At 43.4% G+C, this 12133-nt stretch overlaps 2 protein-coding genes across 6 annotated transcripts in view; one reads left to right on the plus strand and one right to left on the minus strand.

The window, feature by feature from the left end:
- The window catches only part of thada (THADA armadillo repeat containing), a 106524-nt gene extending 104965 nt beyond the window's left edge, over nt 1–1559 (minus strand). The window contains exons 1-3 of the mRNA XM_031876143.1: nt 1491–1559; nt 880–970; nt 606–715 (exon numbers count right to left, since the gene is read on the minus strand). Coding sequence (XP_031732003.1) covers nt 606–715; nt 880–958 — 189 coding nt within the window. The 5' untranslated portion in view covers nt 959–970; nt 1491–1559. The remainder of the gene's footprint in view (nt 1–605; nt 716–879; nt 971–1490) is intronic.
- A 546-nt stretch (nt 1560–2105) lies between these two features.
- Nucleotides 2106–12133, plus strand: part of plekhh2 (pleckstrin homology domain containing, family H (with MyTH4 domain) member 2) — a 26319-nt gene continuing 16291 nt past the window's right edge. For all 5 annotated transcript variants that reach the window (XR_004213810.1, XM_031876155.1, XM_031876157.1 and 2 more), the window contains exons 1-2: nt 2106–2230; nt 4851–4986. Coding sequence is in view for 4 of the 5 variants with exons in the window: in XM_031876155.1 (XP_031732015.1) it covers nt 4864–4986 (123 nt within the window). In the remaining variant the exon portion in view is untranslated. The remainder of the gene's footprint in view (nt 2231–4850; nt 4987–12133) is intronic.

The raw sequence follows: 12133 nt of genomic DNA on the forward strand, positions 1-12133 counted from the left end.
ATATACATATACATATACATATATATATATATATACATATATATATATATATATATATATACATATATATATATATATATATATACATATATATATATATACACACATATACATATATATATATATACACACATATATATATATACACATGTATACACATACACATATATACACATACATACATACATATACATACATACATACATACACACATACACACATGACACGTACACTCACTGTTCATAAAGTCCTCAATTACTTTTAATATAATGTAGTGTTTAAATTGTCTCTGTAGCTCACGCCAAGTTGAGAGCGCAAAAACGTTAAAAGCTCTTTCACCAAACGGGCTGCAGGTTGACAGGAAGGACATCTTGTTCCCGCAGCTACTGATAGTTTTAGGTGTCAGTCGAGAAGTTCGTGTAATATGGCCTCATACAGAAAAATGTACCAGCATTCCATTCTACAATTGTCTAATGCCGTTACGCACTATAAGGAGGACAAACCATCGTACATTTATGTCGTCTATAAAACCAACATAATCCCTGCATGTTGAGAAGAGGTGTTTGGTTTTTTTTAAATGACATCTTGCATTGCTCTCAACCAACCTTTTTAACCAGCTGGATCTGCTGCACGGGCTCCGACAGCTCCAAGCAGGTCTGCAGGGTCTGGGCCACCTGCCTGACTCCATCCTCTCCTCCATCCACAGAGAGGGATGCTGGGAAAGATCACACAGTGCTAGACATTAAACACACATATATACATATACGTATGTATATTTGATTTTGTCCCAAGGTCCCCCATTGGTTAAAGGATTACAGGCTGGATGAAATACTTTCTTGTTATTAACAGTGGCTAACAGCAGCAGCTTGGTCACAGTACCTATCAGCTTGTGTAGTTTCTCCTCATCCAGAACCACAGCCTCCACTTTGGCTGTCGTCTTCTTCTTCTTCACCACCATGACTATCTGTCCCTGTGTGTGAGGCGCAGCAACAGTTCATTCATTCCCATTTCAGCGTTTGTCTAAAACAATAATTCAAATTTACAAATACCTTCTACTTTATAGAGAATACAGACCACATGATGAACTACAGTAACGCTCAAAAAATGAGCAGAATACTGAATCTTCACCTCAATAACAGTCTCTATATGAATCATGTTGTATTTACAAATTAGTTTTCTTTAAACATGTCGCACCTTAACCCTGTCTGTCTGTCTGTCTGACTCTCACACACAGACACAGAAACTCACTCCTGTAAAATAGCGGTTACTGCATGCGTTGTATTTTTCTTTACTTTGGCTAAAAGTAACGTTACCGCTGTTAGGACAACTGTTAGCCAACTATTGCTAAGTTAGCCGTCTCTGCATCCATTATTAAAAGGCAAAACACAAATGGCAAACACTGTCTGACACAGTAAACCGACGCAGCGCTCACAAAGAGCTGGAACAGCTACATACAAGTTTAAAGTTTAATAAAAGTAGCCAGCATTCACCTCAATTCAGCATGAGGTTCACACTTGCAGCTCTTCTGTTTCGGCTGGTATCGTTAGCTGTAATTCGTGTCAAGCTCGAGGATCAAAAAACTCACATTTCCGGTATCTTGTTTTCAGAATAAAACAAACTTTAAACATCATGCCCAATAACAACATAAAATGCAATTTATATCTACTTTTTTTATATTTATATGCTTTATTTAATTTCATGTTGTTTAAAATACATTATTTTTCGCGAACCATGTGGTTAAACCACTTCTACAAACATGAATGTTGTAAAGCTCTGAACTTTGAAGCCACACTCATTCATTTCCCTGTATTGTTCCCGCAGGCTTGACACACCTACGGTCCATACTGCACGTGTGGGACGTCACTTCCGACGTCACACACCGCCCGTAGAAGCTGGTCTGTCCGTAAAGTAGCGCTCCGGCTTCTCATTGGCGGGCAATACACGCCAATCAAACACGGGGAGTCGTGGTCCTGCAGCGCGGAGACGCGCCTACCGAATACGCGATTGGCCGTGTCGTGCTAAAACCACACCCTCTTAAAAATCCAACCCCGTCTCCAACTTTTCCCCGAGAGCTGAAATGAAATCCTTCGGGGGAAAGAGAGAAATTCACCGTTTTACTCATGAATCAGGATTCTTCTCCACTGGATCAACAAGTAAACTGTATAGACGCTGGAGTCGACATGGACTGAAGTCCGTCGCATAGTTTCGACCAATCAGATTATCTCGAGGGGTAAGTCGAGAAACTTTGATGAAAAATTGCACTTTTTTTAATTAAATAGGAAACGACAGACAGTTGTCTATTTAAATATCACTGTTATAACTGAACAAGGACAAATTAGCAGGAAAAACTACCGGTTTCTCAGATGGCCGTTATTCGGTAGAACCTGATAAATTGATTTAGTCGAGGACACTCGTGAATGTGAATACAGCACAGTCTCTACTGGTTGCCATTACTCATACATTTATTGTTGAACCAAAACAAAATAAGTGATGCTATTTGTATCTTTTGCCGGCTGGTGTTTTTGTGAATTTGACTTTACAGGAAACAAAAATACATGAGCTGTGATGTATTATAGTCAATTCAATTTAAAGTACCACAAACTATTTAAAGTTTCACCTTTTGCCTCAGTGGTTTTGAAGTTTCTGTATGAATCATGACATTTTTTATTTACATTTTTTTTGGGGGGGGGGGGGATCCTTATCTTTAGAAAATCTAAAAGCATCTTATAATACATATTACCTCAGTGATTAGGGTGCTTTGCTTCCAGTTCAGTCCGTTATTGGGTCACATCACCAGTCCACTACCCAAAATCACAGGGAAGTGCTCAGACAGCACATTCTCTCTCTCTCTCTCTCTCTCTCTCTCTCTCTCTCTCTCTCTCTTTACGCTGACTTTACTCGACAGGAAGTGAGACAGAGAGACAAAAAGAAACTCAGAGTCAGGGTTCAGGGGTCAAATGGCCTTTAGTGTTTTCCGCATCCTTTCATCATCGCTGTGGAATGATGCTTGACGAAAAAATGATTCAATATATCTGTCCTCTATTATAGAAATGTGACTAATATTCTCACAAGATCTCATTAAACTCTACAAAACCGGGACTTCCAAGGAAGGGTGAGCGAATCAACGTCCCAGAAGACGAGCTGAGCCGCACTCTCCATAAGACAACTACAACAAAGGCACTATAATAATATAGTATTTGTATCAGTCTAAATAAAATGCTTTATTCAATTAATCCTTAACAAAAGACTAGATTATGAAGAAGTTTTTACGAAAGCGAAAGCATTTGCCAAGAATGTTTTCATTAATCAAGTTAATCATTAATGGCAAGTGTTCCATAAAAATTCACATTACAACTTAATAGGGCTTCCCAGTGCTAACTGCAGCATATTGAAAGTGATAAAAGGTAATATAAAGTGTTGTTTTGACAAAATATCTTCGAATAAAGTACATTTGTATTCCTTAACTGCTCACAGCACGGCTCATCCATATGCAATTAAGTCGTGTTGTGTTGTTTTGTTTTGTGGGATGAGACCCCCCCCCCCTTGCCTTCGTCAGTGTTCACCGCAGCAAAACAGGCAACAGATTGTTTTTTTAACGACCTCCCTCCACACATGTTTGCAGTCTCTTTGTGAGCAGGCCAGGCCGGTAATGAGAGGTTATTACTTGGAGGAGGAGAAAATGCTGACTTTTCTATCTTCCTCCTCCTCCACCAGAGATCCTCATCTGTCCCTCTAATCTCATCTCCTCTCCTCTCCTCTCCTACCATCTCCTCTCATCTCATCTCCTCTCATCTCATCTCCTCTCCTACCATCTCCTCTCATCTCATCTCTTCTCATCTCATCTCCTCTACTTTCATCTCCTCTCATCTCATCTCCTCTACTTTCATCTCATCTCCTCTCATCTCCTCTACTTTCATCTCATCTCCTCTCATCTCCGCTCCTCTCCTCTCATCTCATCTCATCTCATCTCCTCTCATCTCCTCTCATCTCCTCTCATCTCTTCTCATCTCCTCTCATCTCCTCTCATCTCATCTCATCTCCTCTCATCTCCTCTCATCTCCTCTACTTTCATCTCCTCTCATCTCATCTCCTCTACTTTCATCTCCTCTCATCTCATCTCCTCTACTTTCATCTCCTCTCATCTCATCTCCTCTCATCTCCTCTCATCTCATCTCCTCTCCTACCATCTCCTCTCATCTCATCTCCTCTACTTTCATCTCCTCTCATCTCATCTCATCTCCTCTCATCTCATCTCCTCTCATCTCCTCTCATCTCATCTCATCTCCTCTCATCTCATCTCTCTCATCTCCTCTCATCTCCTCTCCTCTCATCTCCTCTCATCTCATCTCATCTCCTCTCATCTCCTCTCATCTCATCTCCTCTCATCTCCTCCCCTCTCATCTCATCTCCTCTCATCTCATCTCATCTCCTCTCCTCTCATCTCCTCTCCTCTCCTCTCATCTCATCTCATCTCCTCTCCTCTCATCTCATCGCTCTCTCTGTTTACGTAACGCCTGTTTTCCAACGACAGAGTTGGACACAAAATTTTGGATATCTCTTTGTGTCACTCCATAAATCAAAAAAAGCTTTTGACATGTTTTAGGAATGAAATGTTGTATGAATCAGGTTATGAATGTTATATGAACAAACCCCTCTGTGAAAACCTTCAGAATATAGAGAGGAATGAAACTGTAAAGTTTGGTGATGTGAGAGCTGCTGAAGTGGAGAAAAAACTCAGTTAGAGAAAATGGCCTTAAAGATATGGATTGTAAAAAGAACATATTTCCCACAGGAGGCACCCAGCTGATCGCAGGTGTTGTCTCTCACTGCTGCGCATTGGTCTTCCACAGGGTCGGGCCCGGCATGGCGGAGGGCGAGGAGGCCATGAGCCAGGAGGACTGGAAGGAGAAGTGCGTGGTCCTGGAGGCGCTGCTCATGAAGTTCAGAGTGCAGATCGTCAAGATTCGAGAGCTCACCGCCGACAAGGTGGGTTTGAGTATGCGTCGTTCTATAAATGTGTTGTTGAAAGCGGTTAATGATTGTCTGAGTGATGAAACGTGTGGGGGTGTGAGGGCGGAGGGATTGTATTTACCAAACGGGACGTCCTCGCTCGCTCTAGCATCCTTTTATTTAAGAGATGCACAGCTGCTCCAGTGTTGATTATCGATCTATTAGTGCTAGTGGAAGTAACACCGACGCACGATTCAAATGTGTTTACTGACAGAGCAGATGTGAGATAAAAACAATGCTCAAAATCAAATCTTTTGAATGAGCCAATCAGAATATAAGAGGCGAAGAAGAAAACACAGTACCAAAAACCCACAGTATTACAATCCTGTGGTTATGTTCATTTAGTTTACTGTCCCGTCAGATCAGATAACCAATCACTTAACTGATTTCTGTTCGAATTCACATAGTAACATACCACGTACTAGCATTATACTGCGTACTAAATGAACGATTATGCCATTTACCAGCCGACTGTTCACGCTGAAGTAAACTCAAGCACCGTCATCACATGACATGTATCGATCGGGGCGCTGCCGGTCCGAGCTACCGTTCAATGAACATTGTTCATGGGGGATTGTTTATTCAATGTGTTTTCTACATTACATAATACACGTGAGCTACCACGTTTTTCCTCTTAACTGTACCAGGCGGCAACCTCTGGTTCTGCCGAGTGAAGCCAATGAGGAAGTGTCTTAAAACATGTATTATCTCTACTGACCAGCAGGGGGCGACTCCTCTGGTTGCTAAAAGAAGTCTGATTGTATGGAAGTCTATGAGAAAATGACTCTACTTCTCACTTGATTTATTTCCTCAGTAAACATTGTAAACATGAGTTTATGATCTCAATCTCTAGTTTCAAGTCTTCTTCAATACAGCATGATGTTCATTTAGTAAATGATGGTCCATTTAAAGTAAAATAGACCATTAAGCAGGGTGTGCTTTAGGGCGGGGCTTACTGTGATTGACAGGTTGCTGCCGCTATCAGAGCCGTATACGGCATCTCTACGTCATTCCTCCTTATTCTAAATATGGTCACTTCCGTTTATCAGTTACAAAAAAAAACATGCCGATGCCAAAAACGCCAAACTGGAGGCTTCAAAACGGCAGTCCTCAAACCAATGGGTGCCTTCACGATGACTACATCCACTTCTTATAGAAAGTCTATTACTGTAGCTTAAAGCTACCTCAAGGAACTTTCATTGTGTGTTGATTTTGGCAGTCCCTATGAACGAAAGTGGTTAGTGTTTCTGAGGACTAGACTCCCTTTAAAAAAACCTAATTTTACTGCAGCAGGCTTCTGACAGTCTGCTACGCACAGTCCTGGTTCTGGTTCTCCCGTGCCTCCCTTCCCTCCAGCGGGCCCAGCGATACGGTCTGGGTCTCCAGCAGTGTGAGCTCTGCAGGTCGAAGGGGGCAGTGAAGCCGGATCTGGGTAACGCGTACGCAAAATTCGGATACTACGCAGTTGGAACTGGCTACATACTCAACTTTACACACTTAGTGTGAATAGTATGTTACTATGTGATTTTTAGCACAGCCCTCGTCTCCTCTGAGATGCTTTTGAAGGGGTTGGGACCTCCTCAGAGATGGAGACAGGCTGGAGAACGGAGCGAGGACGGGAGAAGCCAAGAGTACCTGAATGTAAAGCAACTTCTGCTGCGATTACTGCCAGCCTACCTATAGGAGACATTTCTACTGCTGAACCAGTGCACTGCTTGTTTTGCATCAGCTACTTAATAACAGACGAAACTTGGTACAAAATAGTCCTGAATGAGAAGAAAACTCCGGGGATCCTGCAACCAAAGACGATGTCCAAATTTTGAAAAAAATCATGCCGACATCACCAACATGCCGTCCTCCGCTCTCCAACAGAGAGTTGTGGTGGTGTGTCGGGCCGTCCCTCCCTGCACTGGGCCGGCCCAAACCGCTCAGTGGCCTAGATCTGAAGCCGCTCTCCAGGGAGGCTGATTAGAGCTCTAATGTAAACAGCAGTCTGACCGCAGGGCTCTGCCACGCACTGTATGATGGGACTGACCCAGCTCCAGTTGATTACAGAGTCAAAGTTAAGCTCAGCCGGACAGCAAAACAAAACTCCCGTAGAGACTCGGGAGAAAGATCGGCCCTTGGTGGGTATTCTGCAGCCCACTTAGCACACGTGCTGTGTTTTTAGTCTTATCCGTCCTGCTCGACAGCTTTGAATTTAGCTCTGTCTAAAGGGCTTTTCCACTCAACCACCATAAAACACGCCATTAAAGATACAAAGGGTTCTAGAATTCAGCTCGGCGTCACCAGTTTACTTTTCTTCCTGGAGTGGTGTTGACTGTTAGTTTAGCAGGTTAGTGCTCAGTTGTCAGTACTGTGTGCCAGTTTAAATGTCAGCCTCATGCTGGTTTGGGTTTCCCCGTATACTGTAACATGAGGCCTGTGAGTTCGTTGTAAATCTGACTGAGAATAGCGGCAATCCTTTCATTTTACGGCATTGCGCAAGACCGCCGATTTAGTTCCCAAGGATGCAGAGTTAAGCAGTTTCTCTTCATCTTCCTACTGACCAAAATACTTCTGCACCACAGAAATCACATGTTCAATATCTTCTATTTAAGATCGATTCCTTTTCCAGTAATTGAAAAGATTCAAAGATGCAGCTAAGCTTAGTCGCGTAGAATGAAAAAACAAACCTGGAGAACTGTAAATTCTCCAGTAAACCCAAACTAGTTGCATCATATCAGAGATGATTGAAACAGACTTTTAGACACACATTGCCAAGTCATGCAGGTTCATGGATCGTGATGTTTTTCTGCAGCCATCAGAATGTAACACAAAGCTATTTACACTCACGTAGGTTTGTCTGAGATTGACCCATCACATTGCGCTCACTGACCGACCGCCGATGCTATGAGCTCATCATGTTAACATGCAGAACCCCCTGCTGATGGTTTTTTTTCTCTCTACTGTGGCTCCCACCGCCTGAACCAGAGCTTGTTGTTTTTAAAAGCAGTGCGGGGGCGCATGTACGTCACTACAAAATCCCCCTAATACCCCACGGTGGAGGTGGGCTAGTAAACAGGAGGAAGGTGTCATTTTGAGTGGCGAGTCACTCTGTTGTCGAGGCCTCTGGTGCTGAAGAAACTGCAGCTTTGGGTCCACTCGTTGATTTTAAACGACTAGTTGAGATGTTGCTCGAATGGTCTGATTGAGTCAATCGTATGTTAATTAACATTAATGCGGGTAGACTTGGCAAATTGCTGAAGTCCTAGAAAGCCTGAGCGAGAGAGATGGAGAGAGAATGAGGAGAAAGAAAGAAGAAATGAGGCATTGTGTAAAGATTGAGCCGCCCAGGGGAGGAAATACCCCGTTTAGTAAATACGTGCGTGTGTGTGTGTGTTCCACGAGAACTGAGTATGCAAGTTGAAGCAGTCAGATATTTTCCCTGTGTATGCACGAAGGTCAATACAGAGTCATTCATAAACAGTTTTTAGCATAGAGTGAGGACTCGCGTGTGCGTGTGCAGCTATTTGGAAGGGACGTTACTTTCGTCCTGCGGGGCCTCCAGCCGTAACAGTCTGCTACACATCTCACGGCGGAGACAAAGAGGCCGTGTGTGTCAGCCTATCCCCTCCTCCCTTTCAACGTAACACACTCGCTGATCATTTTCACTCCATCTCCACAGTGAACCTTGTCCCTATAAATAGTGTATCATCTGCATATTGTATGAGGGGAAAACGCAAATGATGAATGACCTAATCTTTCAAAACGTCTCACAGAGATATATATATATAGTCTCACTTTTTAAAGGTTAAATCATTTCTTAAAACAGGTGGCTACACTGTAGCTTTTTAGCAGACGTTACCCAAACAGGAGGAAGTGGTGCAATGGTTGGGGACTATTTTCAGCTGCGGATTAATACACATTTGGTGCTCCGGGGAGTATTTTCAGCAGCAGGACGGCGTACGCCTCTTTTCATGGAATTTGGTGACAATAAGTGGAAAAAAATGAAAATATGTATATTTATCCTTTGGGAACTACACCCATCAGACTACACACACACACACACACACATACACACACGTAACCATACTGTACATACAGTAGACATACACAAAAACCACTAGTGGGTGGAGTGGTATATTCTGGTTTGGTCCTTCATTCTGATTGATTCCACATTTTGAAAGAAGCAAAACATCCTCCTCTGTGGAAGGCGGGGTTTGCTGTTCCAATCACCGTCAATGTGAACGTCATTGAACACATTAAACTGGGGTGGTGGGGGAGGGCCATTTTTTTTGTTTTCGGGCCATATACAGAAAGATGTAAGGAGTCAACGTACCAAAAATAGTGAGTGTGTAGTTTTCAACAAGTTACTCTGCAAAAAATTCAACCTAAAAACCCCATGTGGCATAAAAAAATGATTTTCTAACAGTTAAACGTTTGACATTACAGAAGTTTATTGGTGTAAGTATTTTTATATCTGCTGCTCTCCGATTTCATTTAAATTAATTCAATACTTTTAAACTTTAATACAGTGCATGGCCTTAGTGTCCACTTAACATATGAAGATATGTGTAAATCCGTAAAAACATCCAAAAATCCATTAAAAGTTCAAACAGACAGAAATGGCCAAATATGTGGTTTCTACTCATGGATGAGATGTAAATCTGTAAGATGGAACAGGAAGAACATTTAGTCTAAATCTAGTGCTTAAACGACAATGTGCAACGTACATACAGTGCAATTTATAATTAATTTTTGTTATTTATGTTCAAGCCATGTACATATATCACACAAACATCTGCTTTAGATTTTCACCACCACATAGATGCCGACGACCAACCTTGACTTATTCAGACTTCTTCTTGCTCTAAACACAGTGTGTCCCGGGTGTCAAAGGAGACTTGTTTTTGAGGTGAGTTTTAATAGCGTCGGACATATTTTGACAATGAACATATTTGAACTGTAGTTTCACAGCGTCGGTGAGCACGTCCTCCTGAGTACAACTGTGACTACATTCGGTAAAACTTCTTGATACAAAAACCTGTAGGTCAGCAGTGTGACTCGCAGCGTCTACAGAGGGAGGCTTTGTGAGCTGGCTGTGGATGGAGCGATGGGGGGAGGAGGGGGGGCGTAGTCCAGGATGGAGGTCGGCCACAGAGCGCCAGTTGTGGAATTCCAGGAATGGAAGTTGAACTGGAGTTTGGATCCGAAGCAGGGGGAATGGACTGCACGGAGGTGATAGAGCACCGTTTGGAGGTTACATGGAGGCTGAGGGAGCGAGAGGGTCACGTGAGTGTGTGTTTGTGTGTGTGTGTGCGCGTGTGTGCACACCCAGGCCTTATTCATCCTATATATAACATACAGAATGAGGAAAACATACTCTAGCTGCACGCATCTAGTACAAAGGAGAATATCATCATCAGACATGTGTTTATGTGTTGTCGTGTGTGTGTGTGTGTGTGTGTGTGTGTGTGTTTGTGTCGTCTCTAGCTCCAGCGCGCTAAAACCCCTGTAATTAACGCGCCATTCTCCGCCAGATGCTATATCGGTTATAGAGACGTGGTTTGTGGCGCAGCGGAGGATCTATACAGAGCGCGCTCGTGGGACTAATAGTCGACTTTTGATCAACATGGAAGTGTGCTCAGCGTGAAGTGATTCAGATCAGGAGGATTCCCTGAGTACCTCATTTCATACCTTTGTTTTTTTGTTTTGTGAATGGGAGCTTTCAGTGGCGTAACATGCCATCACCACCACCAACACCGCCGCCGCTGCCGCCGCACTCATTTCTATCGGCCAATCACGCGCCGCATTCAGTCGAAGAGCGCTTGCGCCGATTGGCTGCGAGCACAATAGTCGGTTCTTTTCTAGGTCCGGGTATAAAAAGGATCAAACTCGGTTTGTTGTCTGACTGGAGACGTTTCGATACTACTTAGTTTTTAAGGTGTCGAGTACAATACTTTATTTTGTTTGTTTTTATCAACCCAGAACAGTAAATTGGGTCACAGTATCTCCAAAACCTCATTGTTCCAGGCCAAGTGTGGACGTGCAGAGACATAAAGCCATACCATCTTGTCCACAGAATTCTCCAAAGTCCCACTGTAGAACAGTGAAGGCCTCGCTTCCACGTTGATCCAGAGAATGCTGCGCAGTGGAAACTCTGAGCGGCGTGGCCACTTTTTTTGGACCGAGCTGGATCCGCTGCTCCTGGTCTGGTTCTCCGGGAGTCAACAGACGCAGAGGGAGCAAAGCTGGAGGAGCAGCTAAACACAGCTTCAGCTCGTCACGCTGTACTTCACACTCGCAGTTTGGTCATGGAGCGGAGCAGCACTCGCTTTAGTTAACTCCAGCGCTAATTTGTTGAGTTCTACAGAGCATTTAACAGAACCACCGTGGACGCCAAGCAGCTGGCAGCAGCAGAGGACATCTGACATTTGTGTGTTGGCTGCAAGTCACTTTCCAGTTTGAAAACGTTGGACCAAGTCAAAATACAAATAAATGTTGTGTTGTCCACAATGGTTTTCCATCATACTTTGTGTATGTATGATCGTGGATGAAAGTATTAAATGGCATTCTACGTGCTACACGTGGCTGAGTACGATACCAAACACAGTTGACATAAACGGAACCCACTTAAGAAACACTGTCTGTGTCTGTCAACTATATTTTCTGTCACCAGCCAATGGTTCACTGGAGAAGGTGAAGCTCTGTTTGCCGTATTCGCTCCATAGTAAACGACTTCCTTCTTTATCTCCAGTACTTCGTCCTATTCTTAGCTACATCCCATCCTCTGGTGTATCAGCCCATTTCCCCCCCACAGGGATTGTCAGAAGTTCCCTTATAATCTACTCTAATTTGCACATATGTGCACACGGAGCAAAAGTATTCCAGCCACGGTGGTTACAGAGTTGCTACACGGAGAACTTCCATCCTCATATTTTGCCTCCATGAATCCGCTGAGGCTCGAGAGACTCTCCTCCTGCTGATTCCGCCACTTTGAGCCGATGAATTTCAGAGGAATGCTGCTCAAGAAGTCGCCTCTCTCCTCGATTCCCTTCTGGGCTTTTTGTCCTTGTGCACGTGCTTGTCCATCCGTGTGTGTGTGTGTGTGTGTGTGTGTGTGTGTGTGTGTGTGTGTGTG

The sequence above is a fragment of the Anarrhichthys ocellatus genome, unplaced genomic scaffold (assembly GCF_004355925.1).
Source record: "Anarrhichthys ocellatus isolate YVR2014 unplaced genomic scaffold, GSC_Weel_1.0 scaffold104, whole genome shotgun sequence".
In the NCBI taxonomy this organism is placed as follows: domain Eukaryota; kingdom Metazoa; phylum Chordata; class Actinopteri; order Perciformes; family Anarhichadidae; genus Anarrhichthys; species Anarrhichthys ocellatus.